Source organism: Saccostrea echinata, unplaced genomic scaffold (genome assembly GCF_033153115.1).
Source record: "Saccostrea echinata isolate AGI-Se365-2 ecotype Australia unplaced genomic scaffold, CSIRO_AGI_Sech_v1 ptg000020l, whole genome shotgun sequence".
Taxonomy (NCBI): domain Eukaryota; kingdom Metazoa; phylum Mollusca; class Bivalvia; order Ostreida; family Ostreidae; genus Saccostrea; species Saccostrea echinata.
The window spans coordinates 3,902,476-3,928,276 of NW_026889769.1; the positions used below are offsets into that span (position 1 = coordinate 3,902,476).

The 25,801-nt window shown below is 33.0% G+C and overlaps 2 protein-coding genes across 6 annotated transcripts in view; both read left to right on the forward strand.

The window, feature by feature from the left end:
* LOC133190091 (myosin-2 essential light chain-like) overlaps positions 1-25,801 on the forward strand; it is a 267,620-nt gene that overhangs the window by 71,175 nt on the left and 170,644 nt on the right. The gene's annotated exons all lie outside the window — the stretch shown is intronic.
* On the forward strand, positions 1,239-24,571 carry LOC133189951 (secretion-regulating guanine nucleotide exchange factor-like). Of its 5 annotated transcripts, none has more exons than XM_061325395.1 (10): positions 1,239-1,316; positions 6,190-6,352; positions 8,539-8,688; positions 9,831-9,916; positions 10,159-10,237; positions 17,712-17,816; positions 18,338-18,403; positions 18,740-18,904; positions 20,685-20,837; positions 24,280-24,571. In XM_061325395.1, exons 1-10 carry the CDS (start codon positions 1,293-1,295, stop codon positions 24,447-24,449), a joined length of 1,161 nt encoding a protein of 386 aa, XP_061181379.1. In that variant the 5' UTR covers positions 1,239-1,292; the 3' UTR covers positions 24,450-24,571. The 5 variants fall into 5 exon arrangements, with proteins under 5 accessions (XP_061181379.1, XP_061181380.1, XP_061181376.1 ...); XM_061325396.1 differs by having other exon boundaries at positions 17,712-17,810; XM_061325392.1 differs by lacking the exon at positions 1,239-1,316 and adding an exon at positions 3,704-3,844.

Below are 25,801 nucleotides of genomic sequence, written 5' to 3' on the forward strand. Positions count from 1 at the left end.
GTACAGAATATTATTGTATCTTGACAATTTGACATGTTCTTTGCCGAATTGGAGCAATCATCGTCTTCATTCCCCCCATTCCCCCTAAGTCGTAGATTTGTTTCCTGTTCCCAACTTCTGAAGTTAACAAACACTCAAGGACATTGGCAAGTTAAATTTTGCTTTACATAAAATAGTTATATCAAATTACACAAAAATCTGCCAGACTTTAAGTGACCCCCACCCCCGGAAAGTTTCCCTATATTTGAACTTTATTTTTTTTTAACCCTTGGTTTTAACCTCCCCCCTCTTTTTTTTTTAAGTTCACGTCCTGCATGTATCAGCTGAGATGGATGCTCAGGTAAGTTCCCCCTACCTCTTTTTTCAGTACGAAATTTTGACTTGAAACTTTTCTTTAAATGTAACACTATATATCTTGTTCTTTTTCTTATAATAGTAATGTATTAAATATAATAATGTATCAAAAATATATAAAAGAGAGAGGATTAACGCGCGTGAACTTTTTAAACCATTATTTCAGATAATTTTTAAATGATATTGATTTTTTAAAATATAAACATTTTATAAAAGCCTAGTATATATTGACAAAAAAAAAAAAAAAAAAAAAAAATACATTTTTCTACTCATATACTGCAAGTAGAGACATGACTTTATGCCTCTGCTGTTGCATTCAGCTCTTCAATAACCACTTGTTTCTTATTTCATAGCGGAACATTACATAAATTTCACATATTGTCATGCATTAAGGAAGAATATAACTTTTTTTGGAATTTATATAAATATGAAATAGAAATCTGATATATCTTTGATAAAATACTCTTTGTACAAAAACCTTGTAATCGGCTGGCAAGTTTGACTTGACAAAGTTACAGGAAACCCAATAGGAGACCTTTGTCGCGTTGATTGGCCGTGAAAATTACACATATCATCTGTCAGCGAATCAACTCCTCATCCAGTCAATGAGTTACGTGCTATTGGAGCAGACGTGTTAAAATACCGCCCTTGTTAAGGTTTGTTGGTGCAAACCAATAGAAATTTCGTTTAACTTGGACATTGAAATAAATATAAAGAAATTAAAAGCAAAAAATAATAATAACTCTTTCTTAAGTTTACAGGTAAAGAATAAATGAGTTTTTGATGAAGTAATTAGTTGGAGTAAAAAGAACGATAGTAGGCATACATGATGTACTGTATGAAAAATTAGCCAATCAGATCACACAAAGTCATGTGACATTATTTTGGATTCCCACGACTGGCACGAGAGTGAAGTTATACATGTATCAAAACACGACATGACGGTTTATCTGTATTCATGGGTGGGTATGTTGACCATCCCAAACCAATTTGTTACCTTTAAGCACCCCCTTTTTTTTTTTTAGATTCGATGCATAAAATATTGTAAGCAATATATATTCGTGTTCAGTCAGCCCGAATTTTCTCTAGCTACATTATTTACACGATCATGTTTGTGCTACATTTTAACATTGTGCACACTTTTTGGATTATTCATAAATTTTTGTAACATTTATATATGTATTTTTAATTTCTTTTAACATTTAAAGGGTGAAGTTGTGATCAAAGTGATAATTGTTTAGCTAATAGGTCCTCAAACACAGGCGCTTGTCTCAAAGTCATACACATGATACAGTACGTTAGTTTACTACTATTCAATTGAATTCAGCTGTCCTCAAGAGCTGCAGCTGTGTAATACATGTAGAAATTAAGTATCATTATGAATGTCAATGGACTTTTCTGGATTTTGTAATAAAGCCTTAAGCAATCCCCTTCTTAACTGCTTAATAAATTGATAAAGATCATAGGCATTCTCCAGCTTAATTGTTTAAAAAATATACAGTACCAATGTTTATAGTATATATATATATATATATATATATATGTATTAGGGATGTCAAAATATGTATTTTCCTTAGTCGATTATTCGATTGTACTATTCGAACGATAGTCGAATATTCGGAACATTTTCTTATAATAAAATCTTATTTCAAACTTCACTGGTACATGACTTATTTATAACCCCAAAACCCTTTTACTTAATTCTGTTTAAAAATTAACATCAATGCAACGTACAACGCGTGGATAGGATGATTAAATGAAATAAATTTAGACACTTAATTCTCCAAAATGTATTATTTCCCCAGTCAATCGAATTCATAAATCGGTCTGTACATGCAGTCAGTTTTTATTTTAGCAAGCATTAAAAAATTGCCAGCCGATATTTTTAAAAAACTTCTTATGAAATAAATTGGGGGGGGGGGGGGGGGGGAGGGGGGGTGTTTAATCTCACACTATCCACGAGTCAGATACCTATGAAACTGTTAAACAGTTAGATACTGCTTATTCAATTATTGATTGCTCTGGCTATCAAAAAGTCCTTAAAACAGTTTAAATTGTAAGCAAAATTGTTGTAATAATTATCGAAGTGTCAAAACATGTCACAGCTATGGTATGTTCCTTGCATTTGAGCAATCTTAAAATAACAAAAGATAATTGGTACATGGTATAAGATCAAGTCAAATTAATATTTTTACAAACAAAGCCCAGTATATTGATGGGTAATTTATTACAAAAACAACACAGGCCGTTACTGACAAAAAATTCTCGAAGCTGTGTAGCACTTGTAATTACTGTAATTTTTTATACGTACATGGAAAATCAACCGTTTTTGTTGAGGAAAATAACCTTATCGACTGTCTCTGATGAAGGTGGTTTCTCATCTGATGAGAATTCCATCTCGTTATCACTCTTTTATTGCATTTATTTAATTATAATAATATTCGAATGTCGTTTCATTATTCGATCGTCGGTCCATTCGACTGATAGTCGAATAGTCGACTATTCGTTGACATCCCTAATATATATATACACACAGGGACCTATATACTAATATATAGGTCCCTGATATATATATATGTATATATATATATATTAAACAATTAAGCTGGGAGTGTCTATGATAAAGAAATATCAATTGTACTACATATATTTATATAGAGCAGGTATAGCAGCCTGTCAAGATGAGGTGTACCAATAAGGAAAACTGTTAACTTTACTGTTAAAGAAACAAACTAAATGTTAAGTTTCACTTTCAGTAACAGCATACACTGAGCTTAATCTACTTCCATAATATCTGTAGTGATCAACAATAAATGATCTCAGCCTCACATTGATTATGTTCATGACTCTGGAGGAAACTTGCATCAATAGCAGAGGCATGTGTTTGAGTATGCTGCTCTGTCTTGAGTGAACAGGTAAAATTTGGCAGCTGGAACACATTCATTGAGCCCAAATGAATCATGCATGTCCTTGGCTGATGTTTACTTCGGAGTTCAGTGAATAATTTGATTTCTTAAGAGTTTTACATGAAAAATTTGGAGAAATAATGATTGAAGCATCAAGCTGTTACCCCATTATGTAGCAATGCATCTAAAAATTACATGTTAGTCACAGCTCAAGAGCATGCACAATGAACAGCAAGGTAAACCCTCACTACCCAGCATAAATTAACACTTCCCTTTATAAAGAATATATTACAGATGAGAGAGAGAAGAGAGAAAAGGAAGTGTTACTATAGGCTGTATATAGTGTGTGAGAGTTTACTGTGCTGTTCATTGGTTGCTTGTTCTCCTGTCTTAGTCTGAGTGTGTGTACTATATTCAGATTACTTATTACAGTAATCAGAATATGCTGTCTTAGAAACCCCTATGTAACCTCGTATGTATACATGTAGAGTGAAAAGGGTATAACATATTGTTCAGTGTTGATGGTAATAAAACACAGATTCACCTATGGAAGGACACCTGAAGTACTTGTACATAATTATGATGTAAGTTATTGGTCAGGTATTAAAAAAATTGGTTTGTGAATTTATGTATATCTTTTATTCAGCTCTACTGGCAAAGACTAGAAAAGGTTATGCTTTGGTAAAGTGTCCATTATCCATCTTTATATCTTTTTGTTTGATTGTAAACATTTTTTAGCTCTTCTGCATGGTCCAAAACCAGAAGAGCTTATGGAAATTTAAGATGTACATGTACATGATAATCTGTGTGTCTCTCTCTTGATCTGTAAACAATTTTTCAAAATGCTACTCCTCCTAGTTTTGGTCTGATTTCAATAAAACTTTGTACACAAATAGACATCTAAAATATTTAATTCTATATATTATTTTTTTTTTAATTCTAACACAATTTTGCAATGTTTACTATGAATAGAAATTTCTGTGATTTTTTTTTTTAAATTCTACTCCTACAGTTTTGGTCTGATTTGAATAAAACTTGGTACACAAATAGACTACACTAAGATACATGATTACAGTTATCAGTTTTTGATTTTAGGAACAGTGTTGCCATGGTTATTAATAATATAAATTTCTGTGAAAATCTTTCAAAAATGCTACTCCTTGAATTTTGTCCTATAGCATCAAAACTTGCCATGGTACATAAGTAAACCATATCCAGGTGTATGAGTCATTGTATTGCTTCTTATTTTCAAAGAATGATATTGAAAACATGGTAAAGCTTACTTACATGTACTAAAAATAGAAATTGAGTAAAATTCTTTCATATTCCTACTCCTCCTTAGGTTTGGTCCATATTTAATTTTTTTTTTTTTTACTTTTATGCATGTATTTAGATTCAAGGTACACAATTCCAATATATTTACAAAGCTAGATAAACTTTTCTCCTCCTTTTTTAGACAACAAGTATAGCAACAGTCTTATCAACATGATCAAAGACTTCTAGTTTTTAATTAAAAAAAAAAGCACTTGACATTTAGAATATATGTATTCCCTCTGAGGCTACAGACTCACATACAGATTTATATATAAAGAATATGTAAAAACTACTTGGATAGGAGAACTGATCTACTTACTAATGTAAATTTTAATGACTTCTTACTTGCTGTTCTCTGTAATCAGTAATTTAAGACTATTAATGGAAATAAAATAGAATGACCACAAAATATGAACCAGTCTACCAGTTATCAGTTGTTATTAATTGTGGATGGAATTTTAGTTTTTGATATATTGATAAGTTTTCCCACTGCACACTGGAGAACCTACAGTGTGCACAGTAGTGTATACTGTATATGCATGAAGATTGAAGATATTGTGCTGAAAATAACTTTTTATTCCTTAGAACTTTATTTTTGCAGAATTATGCGAGACTGCCTGCTCGCAAAAATTTACTTCTCACGAATATTTGTACATGGAGTACGAAAGATTAATATGTAGAATAATAATTAAAGTTTGTGAAAATTATGTCTCGCTTATAAATACGAAATGACCATCTTGTGGAAATAAGATGTCACGAAAATTTGGTGATCTACAGCATTTGACCGGTTTTTGAAATTTTCTGAAGACTTTCAAACATTCAGACTGACAGAGTTTCTGAACTTTTCAGTAGGTACATGATAGATCTTTCAAATGGAGTCTTCATTTTTCAGTCTACACGTGTACTCTAATAAGATAAAATATTAATTTAAAAGTTAAATGCTACCTTTAATTCAACAGCCAGCTCATATACCATTACAAAGATACATGTACTTACTAGTGAACCTTCTTAAATATTTTTTGCATTTTTCCTTTGAATTTTTTATTTGCCATCTGGACTAATGTGTCCAAGGCAGAGATGTTAACTTTTTTAAAGGTCTTTCCAGGAGTCTGTAGTTCGCAGTTGGACACCAAGCCATAGCCTCCTGGTGAAAGTGTCAGATTAACATCCCTGGGCTAAGGAATTCATCAGTCTAACAAAATTTTATTAATTTTGGTGACACAACCTTTGGTTTTTGCTTAACCACAGGCACCTAAAGATGAATGATGTATCGGTAACTCCCCATCATCCCCCCCCCCCTTACACACAGCCTTTCAAAAATGTTTTTAACACACTATAATTTACCAAAAATACATGAATTCCTAGCATATCTTTTTAATTCTGATATCATTTCCCATTTTAATTTCATTTTAGAGATTTCAGAAGGGGGGGGGGGGGGGGGTAACAACATCCATATGTCAGGAACCTGTGTCATTTTCATACCTGTGAACATGGGGTCCTGATTATTATCAGAATTAATATCATATTATAAAGGATGCAAATAGTGATGCACAGTAATATATTTTAAAAGGGGGCAAATAGTTATGCACAGTAATCATGGTAATATATTTTAAAGGGAGCAAATAGTTATGGGCAGTTAGGACTTGGAAATCAAGATGACCAGCTTCTTCCTCAAAGAGTTTCCCTCCCTGACTTCTGTGATGGTTCTCCCCCACAGCCATTGGCCAATAGGATCAGATCAGTGACAGGAGGGGGTGGTCATTCTGTCATAATACAGGGTAAGCAACAACCTATATATTTATATTTTCTGATATTGGTTAAATTTGGTAAATGTAAGAAGACAAGTGTATATTAATGGGGAAAAAATTATCAGGAAAATTCATTCAAAATACTACTCTTACAGTTTGATCTGATTTAAGATAAAGTTGATACTTTTAGTAGACTACAATTTAGATTCATAATTCTGTTTATCAGTACTAGTATTTTAATTTCAATGAATAATGTTGCCATGGTTACTAAAACTAGAATAATCTTTGAAATTCATTCAAAATGTTATTCTTCCTAAGGTTATACATATATATATATATATATATATATATATATATATATATATATATATATATATATATATATATATATATATATATATATATATATATATATATATATATACAGGTGTGTATATATATATATATATGAACAGTAAACACACCATTGGTTCCAAAGAAATTGGCCTTAATTATTAGATAACATTCTGGATAAAAAAACATTTAAAACAATTTACTGATAGGGACTGATAGTTAACATTGTATTAGGCAAGATTTTGGAATACACAGCATCTGGATTAGGCAAGTTTCATTGTATATAAGTAATGTAAATGTGTATTTTTCTTTAGCTCACCTCGACGAAGTCGAGATGAGCTTATGCTATACCGTCGATGTCCCAGTTAAGTTTTAAGTGTTAAAACTTTATATAAAGTATATAAGTATTAAAAATTTATATAAGTAATGTAAATGTATATTTTTCTTTAGCTCACCTCGACGAAGTCGAGATGAGCTTATGCTATACCATCGATGTCCCAGTTAAGTTTTAAGAGCAGGTCCATTCCTAAGTAACTATAAGCCCTACTTGGACCAAACTTGCATGGATAATGCATCTAGGGGATGGACACTACCAGACTTGCTTTGGATGCTGGATCTGACCTACATTTTCCAGATGAGTGACCAGGTTAAAGTTTTTGGAGCAGGTCCATTCCCAAGAAATTATAAGCCCTACCTGGACCAAACTTGCATGGATGATGCATCTACAGATGGACACTACCAGACTTGCTTCGGATGCTGGATCTGACCTTCATTTTCTAGATGAATGACCAGGTTAAAGTTTTTGGAGCAGGTCCATTCCCAAGAAATTATAAGCCCTACCTGGACCAAACTTGCATGGATGATGCATCTACAGATGGACACTACCAGACTTGCTTCGGATGCTGGATCTGACCTTCATTTTCTAGATGAATGACCAGGTTAAAGTTTTTGGAGCAGGTCCATTCCCAAGTAACTATATGTCCTACTTGGACCAAATTTGTATCCATGGATGATGCATCTAAGGATGGGCACTTCCAGACTTCCTTCTGATGCAGGATCTGACCTATATTTTCTAGAGGAGTGACCAGGTAAAAGTTTTTGGAGCAGGTCCATTCCCAAGTAACTATAACCCCTACCTGGACCAAACTTGCATGGATGATGCATCTAGGGATGGACACTACCAGACTTGCTTCGGATGCTGGATCTGACCTACATTTTCCAAATGAGTGACCATGGCAATATTTTTGGAGTAGCTCTATAATTGTATGGCCTGTTATGATTTAACTTGCATGGATGATGCATCTACAGATGGACACTTCCAGACTTGCTTCGAATGTAGGAAATGAAAGATATTTTCTTGATTAGTGAACAAGTTTAAGTTTTTAGAACAGGTCAATTCCCAATGAACTATAAGACCTACTTTCACAGAACTTGCATGAATACTGTTTTCAGCACTAACTTTAAAGAAAATATGATATGAGATTTGCATAAATTATACTGATAACAGTCTTCGAGGTGAGCTTTGTAATCTTTGATTACCTGTTTTTATTTTGAAAAAGGCTGTTGCATTAGTAATTAAAATGATGCACCAAAATCTCTCAAAATGTTATTTCTCTGGCAGTTTTGTTCCAATTTCATTACAAGTTTAGGAAAATTTAAGCTACATAATCCTCAGAATGTATATGATATACCGATAAATAAAAAAGGTGTTGCAAGTCCAGTTACAATATTTGATTTCTCTTGTACTAGCTAGTTAATGCAAACATTCATGCATATTTACCAGAATTCATGCATACATGTAATTACATGTCAACAGCATTTTGTTTTCCTCAGCTTTGGCAAGCTTTTGGTTGAAGTAGACATTTTAATTTTCTGTCTCTCAGATGATGGCAGTCTGTTTGTCTGTGGCTCTAACTGTAAAGGTCAGCTTGGATTAAATCACTACAATGATGTGCCAATTTTCACAAAAGTAGACTTACCAGAGATGGTTGAAAAGGTGTCAGCAGGATGGGACTTTACAGTGATTCTTTCAGGTAGGTAAATTTACTAGATATCCTGAAAACAAAGGGTTGTAATATGCAGTATGTTGAAATGTAAATGGTTGAAAATTAATCTGTTTAAATGTGATATTAAGTCAGCGACTGTTCATATTGGACTATTCCAGGAATATAATTTCCTGAATTTTTGGACTTCTGTTTAATCATTTCTGTTAAGATTGTCTGTATTTACGTAATAGGTCAATCTGAGCTAAACCCAAACAGGATGTTTTTAGATCCTTCATTGTGTAGTGATCTATATGAGCGGATCAAAGAATCTGATTTTTAGTTCACCTCAACAAAGTTGACTAGTGTGTTTCATTGTACGAGTGAAGTTTTCAGATCCTGCAATTTCAGCTAAAGAATTAGCAGCTTAACATTTTTGAAGCAGATCTCGTTTCCAAGTAACTATAAGCCCTATATTGACCAAACTTGCATGGATGATACATCTAAAGATGCAAACTACTGGACTTGCTTCGGCTGCTGGATCTGACCTATATTTTCCAGATGATTGACCAAGCTGAAATTTTTGAAGCAGGTTTGTTACCAAGAAAGTATAGGGCATACCTGAACCAAACTTGCATGGATGATGCATCAATGGATGTACACTACAAGACTTGTTCCAGATGCTGGATCTGACCTACATTTTCCAGATGAGTGACCAGGTTAAAGTTTTTGAAGCAGGTCAATTCTCAAAAGAACTATAAACCCTACCTGGACCAAAATTATGTGGATATTGCATCTAGAGATGGACACTATCAGATTTGTTTTGGATGCTGAATCTGACCTACATTTTCCAGATGAGTGACCAGGTTAAAATTTTTTGGAGCAAATCCATTCCCAAGTAACAATTAACTCTACCAAAACCATACTAGCATGGATGATGTGTCTAGGGATGGGCACTACCAGACTTGCTTCAGATGCTGTATCTGACCTACATTTTCTATATGGGTGACTAGGGTAATGTTTTTGGCATTGCTTAATAACTATATGGCTTGTTATGATTAAACTTGCATGGATGATGAATCTAGGTATGCACACTAACTAGAAAAAAAATTGGTGTGAGATTTGCCTTCTTTATAGATAACATTTCTCGAGGTGATTATAAATCTTTGAATACCTATGTTTGTTATTTGTAGAAAAGGGAGACATGTTTGTATGTGGCTCAAATGAGTTCGGACAGCTGGGTTTTCACCCAGGGGGACTCCCTCAAACCTCAATACCTGTAGGTAGGAATGAATAGCAAGTGTATATATACCATATGTAGGGACATGGTTCATAAAATTATTTTACATTTTACTTTTATGTTGACAGATTTACAAGCATTTTAAATTAAGTACTCATTTTGTGTGACATTTTTGACTGAACAGTAGCTCTGCTGTGTGTATTCACATTATGCATGTAATGAAGAAACACAGTTTATAAAAAAACAAATTATGATCTTAAAGCAAAAGTCTTATTATGTAGATGAAAGTGCCATTACCAGCAAATTATGGGAAAATAATTGACATTGCTGCAGGGTTGAGGCATACAGCAGTTTTGACAGGTAAATTTAGTATTTTAGTACAAAATGTATTATGTTTTATATAATAGCATACAGATTATAAAGCTGCAAACATAGGCTTGACATTTAATCTCTCATTAAAAGAACAAAGTACTACATATTGCACTCTTGAAAAAAAAAATGGTATTTTCCGACAATATGGAGAGTACAAATACAATGTATTTTGAAATGTGGAAAACAAGTGGTAAAGAGATTAAATTGACACTGACTTGGATGTCACGTCAAGAGGTTATATCTAAACAGTTATGAATAAAAAACAATTTGAATTTAGTTCTTATATAAGCCACACACTGTAACAAAGCTGGAGTATTTCTTCAGATGTTCTTACATAAGAAGTAGTTAGACATAAGGTGAGGGCTAAACTTTTATTTGAGGCTCATACTTATAGCCAAGACTTTTCCATTGTACTTGTATCTGCTCAGATTGCTAGAATAGTTCACCTAATCAGTTCATATTTTGGCACATTCCTTTTTGTGCTTGCTATTCATGAACAGCTAATCTGTTCATATTTTGGCACAATCCTTTGTATGCTTATTTATGAGCACCAATCTTTTCATATTTTGACACAATCATTTGTGTGCTATATCATGAACACTGCTAGAATATGTTTTTATATAAATTTAATGCAGGGAAAAATTGGTGTAGCTTATTCATAATTTCATCAGATACAGGCGAATCTCAATGGCTCCAACTCTTATTTCTCAGAGATCTTGTTTTCTCAAAGGAATCTAGATATATGAAGCAAATTTGCTTTTGATATCTCAAACCTGTTTTTGATCTTTTGAAGTTTTTTAAAGGCCCGTTTTATAAAATCATATATGTAATACTCTTGATAACTCAGAAGTCTTTAAGAATATGATCATGATGATGACACTAATATATGCAGTTCTAATAAAGAATGTGTGAATTCCAACCTTGGTGTTAAATGGCTGTAATGACTGTGGGCTTTTTTTTTTTTTTTGTCATTTGGATGCTTATATAAGTTTCATTTTAAGGATTGAATCTATTACATGTAAGCATTTTCAGGAAATCTGGAGGAATTATGTAATTGAAAACTTAGGCTTCAACCAGCACATGTTGAAGAACCATGTTTTTCATTTGCCGTAAGAAAGGATGATGCAGTTTTAATAAAAATGAGATCCAAATTATGTACCTTTGTTTATGGCATTGTAAAATGCCACACATTCCTTACATTTAAAAGATGAAGTTGGTTGAAGCTTTTACCATACCCACTATGCCCTACATTGATCAGAGTTGCAAGGATGATGCATCTAGTATGTTCATAGTATTGTACTGTACCAGTCAGGTTTCAGATGCTGCATTTTCATTCAGTATTTTCTAGAAGAATGACTAGGTTGAAGCTTTAGGAGCAGGTCTCGTTTCGAAGTATAAATCGTATAATGACTAATAGTCAGGTCAGTCTATACTTAAATTACCCTGACCTAGAACAAATTGCAATGGAATATGTTTAAGGCTTATTCAACAGCTGTAAGTATGAGTGTCATTATGTGAAAAGTTGCCTTGAATCCTTTGTGCCAATTTTAATAGCAATATTTGGATAAAATTAGGTGATATTGATGAAAAATTGCTAAAAACTGAAAAAATATTTTATTTCTTATTTTCATTTTTAATGTGTTACATACTGCAAATTATTTGCAAAACATTCAACAGACTAGCAATTAAGCACTTCATGGTAGGATTTTGATACCACGGGGAAAATAATTTGATTCTGAAAGGTGGGAGGAGGATGGCAATTTTTTTCCAGTTGTAACGTTTTGGATTTTTAAGTAAATATAAATAAATTCGCTGCCACCAATTGTAACGTGTAATATTGCATCAACTCGGTACTTATGAGGCACGTTACAATAGTTGGGTTAGAAGGTACCTAGTTTTAATAAAGGAAAGAAATATATATAAACAGTTAATACATATATTTATTATAGCATCAGTACATATATTTATTATAGCATCAAAGACAATAAAGTTCAATAAATATTTAAAATGTCTCTTCAATATTAAGTATACTGCCGAAATTCCACAGAGCTCGGTGTTCGGTGCTACTCGGTGCTCGGGCCTACTCGGAGTTCGGTGCTACTCGGTTTCCGGTGCTACTAGGTGTCCTGTACTACTTCTCGATTTCCGGAGCTTCAAGATGTTCGGTGCTATCTGCTGCTACTACTAAGTATAACTAATTGCACAGTCAATAATACTAAAATTTATTGTAATAATTTAAGAAACAAACTTTGGCTCAGAATCTCACACCGAGTAGTCAATAACTGAATACTTTAAACTAATAAAAATTCTCAAATATTTTCTAAAGAATTTACATTTTAATATACTATATCTAAATAGGCTTAGAAGGTTTTAACTTTTTCTAACTTATCTAAAATATGAATTTACCTTAAACTTTACTGGCACCGACCAACACCGACTTTTTGCTTTTCTTCTGGAGGAGATCTGACGACGACACTTCGAGTTTGCTGCTTTTATACTGTGACGAAGTGATGCTGCGACTACGTCATATGTAAAATGTAAAACTCCAAAAACAATACTTTTATCAATAAACTAGGACAAACCAACCTTCTAATAATACTCCAAAAGATCTATTTTATATAACTATAATTTTATAATTATTTTAAGCTTATTATTTGTAAAATGTAAAACTCCAAAAACAATACTTTTATCAATAAACTAGGACAAACCAACCTTCTAATAATACTCCAAAAGATCTATTTTATATAACTATAATTTTATAATTATTTTAAGCTTATTATTTCTAGAGTTATATATCCCGAAACTACTCGTCAATATTCCGGATATATTCATCTCTACCATACAGTTTCCGCAAATATTGAATCTCATGCATTTCCAGTTATCATATAACGAAATCCCGGTAATAAATAAATCTTTTGATGCTAAGTTCTACAAGACATAATAATTTTAAGAGACACTCTTCTAGAATAGACAAAAGTGGAAATGTATACTACAGGTAAACGTAATCCGCGTAATCAAAATGAAACACTGACATTTGTTGTTCCAAGTGTAAACATGCATCTTTAGTTCTATAACGAAAACATAACTAAGAAACATACATTCTAAACAACACTAAAGGTTTGCTATACAGGCGCAACACAGTCAGATTATTTATTTTCTTGATAATGAAGGATGTTATTTATTTCGAAGATGATCATGAAAAGAATTATTTTCCTGTTCACAGAAAAATGTGTGACAAGCGGAAGGTAGGAGAGACAAGGACAGATTATTTATTTTCCACATTTTTGCATGAGGACAGATTATTTATTTCCAAAACCTCTGCCAGTCATTTCCTCTGAATCAAATGATCATCCTCTTATGGTGGCAAATTTTGGGTTTCAACAGTGTTTTTCATAGACTTATTACTGTTATCCATTCCTGTTAATATCAATGAGTATAAAACTTCAACCAGAAGAAAGTAAAGACATTTGACATCCTATGAAAGCTACAATTTCTTTATATCCATAGTGCATATACATTTTCAAGACCCTGGGGGAGGGGGGGGGGGAGGGAGTCCAGTCCATATCTTTCTTTCGGAGGAACATTAGAATCTACTACTTCACAAAAAGATTGTTCATGACCTGAAGGTGTGTCATGAACTTGACCCAAGGTCATTTGGGCAAGTTCAAGATCACTGAAAGAAAAAGTTCCTAATTTGTGTCCAGTCTATGTCTTTCTTATGGATAAACTCGGTGAGTTCCCATTTTACACAAATATTACTTATGACCTGAGGGTGTGCCATGACCTTGACCCAAGGACATTTGGGTAAGTTCAAGGTCACTGACAGAAAAAGTTTATAATTCGTGTCCATTGGAGTTTGCAGTCTTTTCTTTATAATCAACCTGTAAAATCTCACTCCACTTTGTTTTACCTGCTAAATCAAAAGAGTTTTTATTAAGGATTTCATAAGAAACCTTTTGATTTGTGACATTTCATCACTTTGAAAATATTTGACATAATCAATGGCAATTTTAGCTTTTTGATAAGTTTGTCAAGGCCAGAATTTTTTATCCAAAACTTAATACATGAAGAATACTGTTATATTCTAGAAAATCGATCTTCATCTTTGGATAAATACCGTATAAGTTGAATTTTTAGCGAGACACAAATTTAGCTATAATGCCATAGAAATTGGTATATAATTTTAGCAAGAAGTAATTTTAGCGATTTGACAATATCTTGCAAGATAGCCTTACCTCCTTAGTGCTGAATGAATCGCTAGTGATATCCAATTTTAGTAATCTCAACACCCACGCTAATAATGCCAAATTGAATCCTCGCTAAAAATTCTGCTTATATGGTATTACAAAAGGATTCAAAACTTAAAAATGATTACATTAATTGTCTGATGTTGCTGTCAAACATTTGTTTATTATAAAAAGGTTTTCCCCCAATATGGATCATTGGATTAAGGTGAGTCACCAGCAACCTCAGACATTTTCTCATAATTTTTGTAATATTAACCAGGATTTGAAGACATCTATCCAATATTTATTTTACAAAGTTTTCAAAAAAAGTTGTGACATAATCAACCCCCCAGTTTATAAATTTGTCCAGGTTAAAATTTGGGATGAGGTGTTCCATACTCCTATTGTAAAAATGAGATGTCTTAATTTAGAATAATTTCATAGAGGATATAAAAGACATTAAGTTTAACATTTTCATCCCCCATCTTCATAGCTTTTAACAATATGACTTCTTTTTAACTCTGTGGGTTGAATATTCCATATAAATAAGAAAAATATTTTTTCTGATTCTTTACAGTATGATTCAGAGGCATTTGGGATTGACATTAAAATGTGATTTAGTAAAGGTAAAACTAATGTCTTAATGACTGTAATTTTCCCTATTGGGGTTAAATGCCTTTTCTCCCATACTTTAATACAATGTAGATTAAAGTTTGTTCAAATCGTAGCCCCTTGGGGGTAGGGTGTTGCCACAAAAGACGATCAAAGTTGTACATACATTGCACTAGGAAAAAAATCTTTAAAAATCATCTGCTCAGAAACAGCGAAGGCATGAATAATGAAATTTTTATGGAAGCATCCTCTGGTAGTGTAGATTGAAATTTGTTCAAATCATGACCCTCTGGGGGCAGGGTGGGGTCATAAAAGGCAATCAAAGTTTTTACATAGGAATATATAGGAATAAAATCTTTGAAAATGTTCTCAGGAACCACCAAGCCAGATGAGTTGAAACTTATTTGAGAGCTTCATAAATACATAGTGTAGATTAAAGTTTGTTCAAACCATGACTCCTAGTGCAAGGATGGGGCCACAAAGGGCAATCAAAGTTTTACATAGGAATATATGAGAAAAAAATCTGTAAAAATCTTCTCAAGAACAGTTAAGGCATGATCAGTAATATTGGTATGAAAGGATCCTCAGGTTGTGTAGATTCAAATTTGTTCAAATCATGATCTCCCAGGGTAGGGTGGGGCTACAATAGGTGATCAAACTTTACAGAAGAATATAAGGGGGAGGGGGGGTCCGCTGATGAAAAACAATAAGGACATAATGACTCAGATGAGTGATGTGGCCCATGGGCCTCTTGTATAATTTATAGTTTTATTACCGGGGTATTTTAAATTGCAAAACAAACTGTGAAGGTATTACCCAATATTAAAGCTTTGATAGAGTTGGTAGATAAATCATTAATTAATAAGTAAGTGTAATGAATTGGCCAAAATATAGGTATACACATGTCAAGTGATATCTGATAAATAAATATAAAGAATCTTCACAATAAATCAATAATGCATAAATTGACAAAAAGCATTTCTTTTATAAGTTTAATTGTAATTATTTATATTTATATTATTAATATTTTAGCATGGGTTGGCCCAATTGCTTTGAGAACTGTGATTAAACACATGTTTGCTTTTATGTTGAAGTAGTTTTGAAGTGGAATATTTAGCTTTTCACCTGTCGGTAATGACCACAGTTTTCAAAACAGACCCCCCATATTCTTAATATATGTTCTAGTAGATAACAAACATCCTCTTTGTTAAGGTTAAATTGTCATGTACATTTGTCAATAAGGTTAATTCCATTGTACAAGTGCTTAATAATTAAACGTAATGTTGTGTTCCTGTCACATCCTTGTACCAAGTGCTGTAACTCTCTTAAGTATTAAAGTACTGTATTGTATCTACTTGATAGCATATCAATGGTATAATGAAATCAATAAGTAAAGCAATAATCCAGACATCCAAATGAATAAACTTACTGTGAAATTTTCACTAAGCCACATCTTTGCAAGCAAAGGGTATATGGTCTGCTACACTCGCAGTGGACCGAAAAGCCTTGACTTAAGACCATGACTATTTAAACCACTGGAAGTTTTTTGATTGTCTTTATGTGGTTATTTAATGAAAAAGGTCAATGCATGACCATAATGTTAACTTGTTCAATTGAAACTGAGATCCCTGATAAATGAATGGATTTATGTATAGACACTTTGATGGAACTTCTTACTTATTTACAATGCACCAATACAGAAAAAAAAGAAATAGATAATTACATATTCTGAGGTTATTTTAAATTCTAACATTTTACACAAAATACTTTTTTGATCATTTATATTTTTATGTCAAGGTGTTATTGACTCCATTCATAGTAATCATTATATAACAGACATAAGAGATATACTAATACACTATTATGATTATGAAGTTCCTCAAATAGAACTAATCTTTAATTATTAATCTTTGAACCATGAATAATTACTCATTATATTTCTATTATAAATATTGATTATGACGGTCACCATTGTTACCTGATCTCTAAAAATTAACTGTATTAGGCTCTTGTATTTATATGTGTTGATCTATGTTGGACTGAAAATGAAGATACTATTTTCATCATATGCTGTCTATGAAATTGAAAATGTGTCAAGAATTAAAATTTGTTCATTTTGCATTTGACCGAGTTTTAGAGGTGACATGTATAGGATTTTAGGTCATGTTAGAGAAATGACAGATAGATTTATTATATTAACTATTCACCTGAACAAGCAATTTATGTAATAATTTGGCATATGTTAATTTTAGCACAATTTATGGGATAGCACATACTGTAAAATGTAGAGCTTCAAATTCATTGGTTAAATGAAATGAATTGATTTGTAACTTCTTATTTTAATTTTTACATTCTTTTCTGTAGTTGAAGTTTGATTTTGAATATTTTTAATGCATTTTCCTGGACTATAATGACAATGTTCTATTTTTAATATGTGATAAAATATTTGAGGCAAAAGGTTTTTGAGTCTGACAAGAACTTTTTCCAAAATATTATTCTTCAATAGCTCCCTATCAAAATACTGAAAAACAAGGAACTTGCATAATTTGATGTCCAGAATTAGAAAAGTTATTAATAATAATGATAATATTTACCATATTTTGATTGGATCTTAACCTTTACAGCTGAAGGAAAAGTCTACTGTTGGGGGATTAAAAGAAAAATCAAGGATAAAGATTTACTGACTGAAGCTGTGAAGAAATCGATAGAGATCCCAGTACTAGGTAAAGGTACTACAGAATGTGAGAATCATTGAATATCCCAGTGCTCAGCTTGTACCAATATTTCCAATAAGATATATAAAAAAAATTCTGTAATGTATACCTGCAGTACTGTAGGGAATGATTTTCATTGCAATTGTTAATCTGCTCATTTAAACAATTTAATGAATGCTGTGTCCAATACAGTGTTTCAGACATTCCTGCACTATGAGCAAGGTATCCTGAAAAGAATAAATGGATCAAGTCAATAAATGCTACTAATGATATAAATATACTACAGAGTGTGACATGGGGGAGTTTTAAGGCCAATCTTCTGCAGAATGCAGATGCAGGATTTTTTTTCTTGTACATTGTACATTTGCATTAAAATTGGTCCTACAGAATATGGATAAAGGGAGACGTCTCAAGTATGGGGAGGTTTAGATAAAGTTTGTGGCAAAGAAACAAAGAAAGTTGGGGGTGGGGTTAAAGGTGCATTATTTTGAGTGGTGGCTTTCAGTAGTTGCTTTTATTTTCTTTCTTCTTTACAGAAGTGTCTGTTGGAGACAAGTTTGTGAAGCTGTGTGCTGGATCATTTCATACACTAGTTCTCACAGGTAAAATGTTTCCATCAAATATATAGTGAACACATGTCAGGAGTCAAATTTTAATTCACAATAAATTGTAGAAGTTTCTTCTTACAAGTCATATCATCATGTTATTGAAAGTATACATCACAGTATGATATAAAAAAAACATAAGAATGAGATGGAGATTAGCAAAATCCAAGAAAATTGCAACACAGTTTAGGTTCACATGAAAAGGATGAATCATAATTATCATAATTATTCATCTGAAAAATGTGTTACTTTTAAAACTAGAAGAATTAAGAAAGGTTTACAGACTAGTGAAATTAGAATACAAGTACAAAAAATAATTCATCTGTTCTTTAGAAAAAGGGAATCTGTGGATTTTTGGAACTTTGAAATATGGAACATCCACACAGGAGAGTTTGTCCAAAGGGGATTCCATACAAATAGTTTCCATTCCCATCTCATTGTTTGATGGTCCTGTTACAAAGTTTACAAGTGGTTGGACACATTGTCTAGTTGAATCAGGTATGTTGCTATGAAAACTTTAAGTGGATGAATAGTTATCGTTAGGTAACCTTGTTTCTTCCATTTTACAATATATTTATACCCCACGCAACAAGTTGAGGGGGGTATAATGTGTTTGACCCGTCCGTCAGTCAGTCAGTCTGTCAGTACTGTTTTATTGTCAGCACAACTCCTCATAAACCACTGCACAGAATTTCGTCAGACTTTGCAGATATTAAGGACACAATGTGTAGATGTGCATATTACCAGGAAATTCCGATTCCTTTATTTTTTCAGGAAATTTCAGCACTTTTCAACTTAGATTTTTTGCCATATCTTGAATATAGAGATGAACAGTTTGTCAGCGCAACTCCTCTTAAACCGCTGCACAGAATTTTGTCAAACTTTGCAGATACATGTATTTAGGATACAATGTGTAGATGTGCATATTAACAGGAAATTCCGATTTTCTTATTTTTTCTGGGAATTTCGGCACTTTCCAACTTAGATTTTTGGCCATGTCATGAATATAGAGATGAACAGTTTGTCAGCGCAACTCCTCATAAACCACTGCACAGAATTTTGTCAAACTTTGCAGATATTTAGGACACAATGTGTAGATGTGCATATTACCAGGAAATTTTGATTCCATTATTTATCTAGAAACTTCAGCCCAATTAAATTTGTAATATACAAAGATTTGAATGTCCTTATATGCAAGAAGTTTTGATGTGACGATTTTTTTTTGCAAGTAATGCGCCTTTTTGAATTATACTGTGTATTTAGAATGCACTGTTCCATTCATTACGTGTTGCATTGTCGAGTTTTGGGGGAGCGTGGGGTATGTGAGCTTGCTCACTTTTTCTTTCATTATAAGTATACATGTATATTTAAGTGCAGCAAATGCCCATTTTAAACTTACATTGTAATTCACTAGACTGTCTTTTTCTTGTATACATTGTTCATGGGGGACTAATGGTCATGGATTTCATGGGCCACCCTTATATCCCCATGTCAAGGTATCAGTTCATTGAATCTTCTGTACATCTATTACTCATGAAGTTACATTCCCATGAACCAGTAAACTATGGATATGCCCATGAATATTGACCCCCACAAATTAAAATGATTCCATTGTAACAGGAAAAAAGAACATTTATGGCTAGACAATGAATCAATCCCTGCATTACAAGTCAGGAGCTTTAACCACTAGCTGAGCTATCAAACATCCACCATCCATATAGCCCAGACCACTACATTCCTCCTCTCTAAGTCAAATTGATATATTTGTACAAAATAAAATGACAGATTTACATGCTAACAAAGTCTGTATTTAAATCTTCCCTGGGGTGTCATTGGTTTATCATTCAGTTGAAGAGTGGTTCCCTATGATGGCTTTTGGGTGTCTTTGAGGGCTAAAATGATTTAAGGAGGGAGGAAGCAGTAGTTTGGGCTATATGTACGATGGATATTGGTCTGGATAGCTCAGTGATTAGAGCACTTGACTACTAATGACTAGTAAGTTTGATTCCCAGTTCAGGTATAAATTTTCTCATTTCCTGATATATTTAAACATATGTGTACCTATTTTGAAGTGATAATTTCTATGTCCCACTAAGCTTAAGGTTTTGCAGCTTTTTTTTCAGAAAATTATAAGGTTAGAATAATTTTTTCAGCTTCAGCAAATCTTACAACATAGTGATAAATGTAGGTAATTACAATTGTCCTGAATTATTACATACATTATTTAAGATACTGAATGCTGAAATGGATGCATGTACTTTTTGTATTTTTTTATTAGCTAGTGGAAGAATATATTCCTGGGGCAGAGGAAATTATGGCCAGCTTGGTAGATCATGTGACCAGTCACATGACAGTAAACCACAACAAATACAGGAGTTACATGATATAAAATCATTAGAATGTGGCTCTGAGCATAGCTTAGTCACTACAGGTAAAATGATATTCAATCAAAACATATTTTGTACTGCACTTTCTAAGAAAAGTTAGGTGTATTGTAGGGATGACAAGTGAAAACTGAATTGCCAATGGGCAAACCACAAGACAGTCCGACTGATTAATTGGTTAATCGTATCAAAAATTCTCTACAAATTTCATCATTGTAAGCTCTGCTCAAATAAACAAGAATATAAAGATGTTACATGTAGTAATATTGATTATATTTGATCATAACACTACATAATATATTATATTTTAATTTAAAAGAAAAGAGGTCTATAGGCCACAACACTTACCAGATCGAGTCACTATACTACCTCCACAAAGTCAATCTGGAAAGTCTTAATTATTTCCAAATCGGTGTAAATAGATAGGTGAAAATGCTAACATTTCAGATATTTTGATTTGTATTTTAAAATTGAATTATCAGGAAATTGTGTTTAAATTTATGCATATATTAATTTTTTCCCACTAACCGATTACAGACTTTCTAACCGATTATCATTGTTCTGACCAAGTAACTGGCTAATCGATTGCAATTTGCCATCCCTAGTATATTGTTATCACCATCTGTCTGTCTGTCTGTCTCCATCACATTCATCACTTCTTGTCACTTTTAAACAGCTGGTGCTTTCATGCTTCACGTGTATTTCCTGTGATAAGACCTTTCCTTGAGTGCAGGTATTTTTTACCCCTTGACCTTGGCAATTGGCCCACTTTTGAAAAACTTTATCCTTGGCCATAACTTTTGAACAGTTGATGCTAGGGCATTCATATTTCACAGATGTATATCTTGTGACAAAACCTTCCCTTGAGTACCAACAATTTTGACCCTTTGACCTTGAAGTTAAACATACTTTTGAAATCTTAAGCTTGGCCATAACTTTTGAACGGTTAGTTCTAGGGTTCTTGTATTTCGCAGGTATATTGTGACAAGACCATCCTTTGGGTACCAATAATTTTGACCCTTTGATGTTGACCTTGGAGTTTGACTTACTTTTGAAAAAAAAAATTAACCTTGGTCATATCTTTTGAATGATTAGTGCTAAGGCTCTTATATTTCACAGGTGTATTCCTTTTGACAAGACCATTCCTTGGGTATCAACAATTTTGACCCTTTGACCTTAGAGTTTGACCTACTTTTCAAAAACTTTATCCTTAGTTCAACTTTTGAACTTGATGCTAGGGCTTCTATATTTCACTTGTGTATTCCTTCTCTTGGGTCCCAACATTTTTTATCTCTTGACCTTGGAGTTTGACTTACAGTACCAACCAGACCCAACCTGACACCTAAGCAGTCCCAGAAAGCAGTCCCCGGGACTGCTTTGGGACCGCTCTGGGACTGCTCTGGGACTGCTCTAGAAAGCAGACCCAGCAGTCCCAGCAGTCCCTGGGACTGCTTTCTGGGACTGCTTTGTTCACTCATGCATGAAAAAGGTTCTGAGTGACATGATAGCTCCGCCCCTTGTGTATTCTGAATTTGCAGGCTCCCTGTTGTTGTTTTGTTTACTCTCAGCAGAGAGGTGTTTAAGATAAAGAATAAAAAAAACAAGGATTTTTTAATAAGTAGAGATAAATATACATGTAATTACTAAATGTCTTCAGGGGGTGTAAATTTAGACAATTGTAGTCTAGAATTAATTTTAAAAAATGAAAGTAGTTAAAAGGGAAGTCAGGAGATGACTTTCATCCTTTAAATTAAACTTTAATATAGGTGTTTGAAAAAAAATATATCTAGGCCTATTTAATTAATTAATGCTAATTAAAACTTTAATACAGGTGTTTGAAAAAAAAATATCGAGGCCTATTTAATTAATTAATGCTGTCAAGTTACGGAATGTACTCAAAGTTTGCATTAGCACTATTTAAAAACAAACAAACAAACAAAAAAAAAACAAAACAAACTTGTCATTACAATAAGACATTCAGAGGGACGTACTGCACTGGATTTTTTTTTTTTAAATTTAAAAAGCTAAAACCATATGCATGCTAAAAAAGAGCATTCTTTGCTATTTTTTTCCGCACTCAAATAAAGCCTAATAATTTATTAAATGACCATGAAATAAAATTATTCTACCATTCTTCAGTCATTTAAAAAATTATATTTGTGAACAATTATTGGGGGATTTATTTATGAATTTGTTTTTGATTTATAAACAAGTAATTAAAAGAGTAAATTTATAAACATTTTAAAATATTGGGAATTGTGACTTATTTCTTATTTGTTTTGCTTGTGTTTTCCTGGCCGATTAATAAAAAGCAATACAAATGTATAAAATGGTGTCAACACCTGAAGTTTCAATCGCCTTCGGGCATGATTAGCAGAAAGTCAATGCATGTTATTTGGGTATCAGTGTTACACATCACTGAACATGCTGGTCAACAATGACACTAATTTCAATCTATGTACTGCAAAAAATCTTCGTTTCAATAAATGTGTATAAATTTATTTCGGGATTAATTAATTTTGAACATAATTTAATGGTTCCATTCGCATGATTTACAGATGTACACTCAAACGTTTATATAATAAAAGTATTATTGTTTTCTGTTACATAGATAATTTAAAGATAATTAAATTGGCAAGTCAGTGAAAATAATCATGACTGAAATATAATACACAAAGAATTTTTCAAAAGCTCCAGTACTTAAGAAAACTGCATTCAGAGTATAGTATGGAAATCGGCCTTGCTCTATAATTATAAGGCCTATTTAAAGCTAGTTTTGATAGAAAATAAATAACTCAAGCTTAATTATCTATAAAAAATAAAAAAAAAAATAAATATGGAAACCAATATCAATCACAGTAATTTAGAAATTGATTTGTTTTGGTGAAAAATTAATATACCACAAAACTGTGTTTGAATATTCATGTTATTTATAGGTGTGAACGTCTTCTTTGTTCAATATTTATTATTTGTTTCTATATACGTGTAGTGTGATTTTCTTAACAGTAAAAAAATGACTGTCGCATGAGAATTGATACTGCTCAGAAAGAAATGGATCATCAATTTCAATTGCCTTTTATAGTTACATTGTTTATTGGTAATCTCATTTCTGAGTAAGCTCCGCCCATTAAATTAATTAACCCCGCCCACTGGGACTGCTGGGACTGCTTTCTGGGACCGCTGGGACTGCTCTGGGACCGCTGTGGGACTGCTTTGTGTCAGGTTGGGTCTGGTTGGTACTGTACATTTGAGAAAATTTAACCTTCACCATGAGCTTCCATGCAGGGGCATCAGTGTTTCAGAAACACATCTTGTTTGATAGCTACTTTTTGCATTGTGCATGCTTGTTAAGACTACTTACTTTATTTCTGAAGGAATTTATCTCATCCTACAATATTTTGTCATGATTCAGGACAATTTGCTTTAACTGTCATTATTGTTATTTGTATTCAGTGAATGAGACTGATAATATGGTTTGATTTGGTTTAGATGATGGGAGATTGCTTGCCTGGGGTTGGAATGAACACGGAATGTGTGCCACGGGAAATGAAGACAATGTACAGACACCCACATTAGTTAAAGCCCTGTCTGATTTCTTGTGTGTGGACTGTGGGTCTGGTTCTGGTCACTGTTTTGCTCTATGTAAAGATAAAACTTGATCTAGAATTTTGACTGATATGCCCGTAATAAATGTGACATGATATTGTAAAAGGTATTAAATTGTCTTTGTGTCCTTGTAAATAGATGTATGAAATAAATATACTGATGAGATGCATTTCCATTATATTTCCTACCTCATGTATTGCAGATTCAAGTCTGTTCAGATCATGGTCCCTTGGGGTAGGGGTGGGTCACATTAAGGGATATATATTTTACATGGGAATATATAGAGAAACATCTTCATCTCAAGAACAGCAGAATTATGATTGGTCATTTTAAAATATGCTAGCATCAATCTCAGGAAGTGCAGACACAGTTTGAATCAGACCAGTGGGGTAGGGTGTGTCTACAATAAGGAATCAACATTTTGCAAGGAAAATATATGGGACAATTTTTTTTTTAGCTCTCCTGGGTTGAAAGCACCTGTTGTCAATCCTTCTGTTTGTAATTTAACTTTTCACATTTTCAACTTCTTCTCAAGAACCACAGGGCCAGTTTTAACCAAAGCTGGCTCAAAGCATCCTTGGATAAATGGAATTCTAAATTGATCAAATGAAAGGCCAAGCTTGCTTCCAAGGGGGAGATAATCGAGAAAAGGCAAAAATGGGTGGGGTCATTATAAAAATAGTCTCAAGAACCACTGGGCCAGAAAATGTGAAACTTATGTGGAAGCTTTCTGGGAAAGTGTTGATTCTTATTGTTCAAATCATGACCCTTGGGGGTAAGGGTGGGGCCACAAAAAGAGTATGAAAGTTTTACATTGAATATATGAGAAAATTCAAAAATGTTATTCTCATGAACCACAGGACTAGAAATGATGACACTTAAGTGAAAGTTTCCCAATGTAAATTGTTCAAATCATGGATACTAGGGGTAGGGTGGGGGCTACAATTAAAGATCATAGTTTTACATTTTCTTTTCTTTTTTTACCTGATTTTTTCCTTTTACTGGCAATGTAGTTGATATGTTTTACAATGTACCACCACCCAAAAAAAATAAATAAATAAAATACAAATGAGAACATTTGCTTTGTGAAACTAAAATGGCATGTATTATCAGTTTTAAGTTTAGGCTCAGAATTTTAATTTTTATAATGGCCATTTAATGATTCCAGTGTGTTCAATAGAAAGGACTCCACTGAGACTATCACATCCTCAGGTTGTTTTGACTCGAGAGAATAATTAATAGGTGCTGATCAGAAGCCTAATTGGCAGATTCTGGGGGGGGGGGGGAGTCAGGACCCCCCCCCCCCCTCGCTCAATGATTTTTTTTTTTTACAAGTGTCGTATTGCATAAATTAGACTCTACAGACCCATGGCTTAGCAACTACATATAACAGGAAACCACTTTC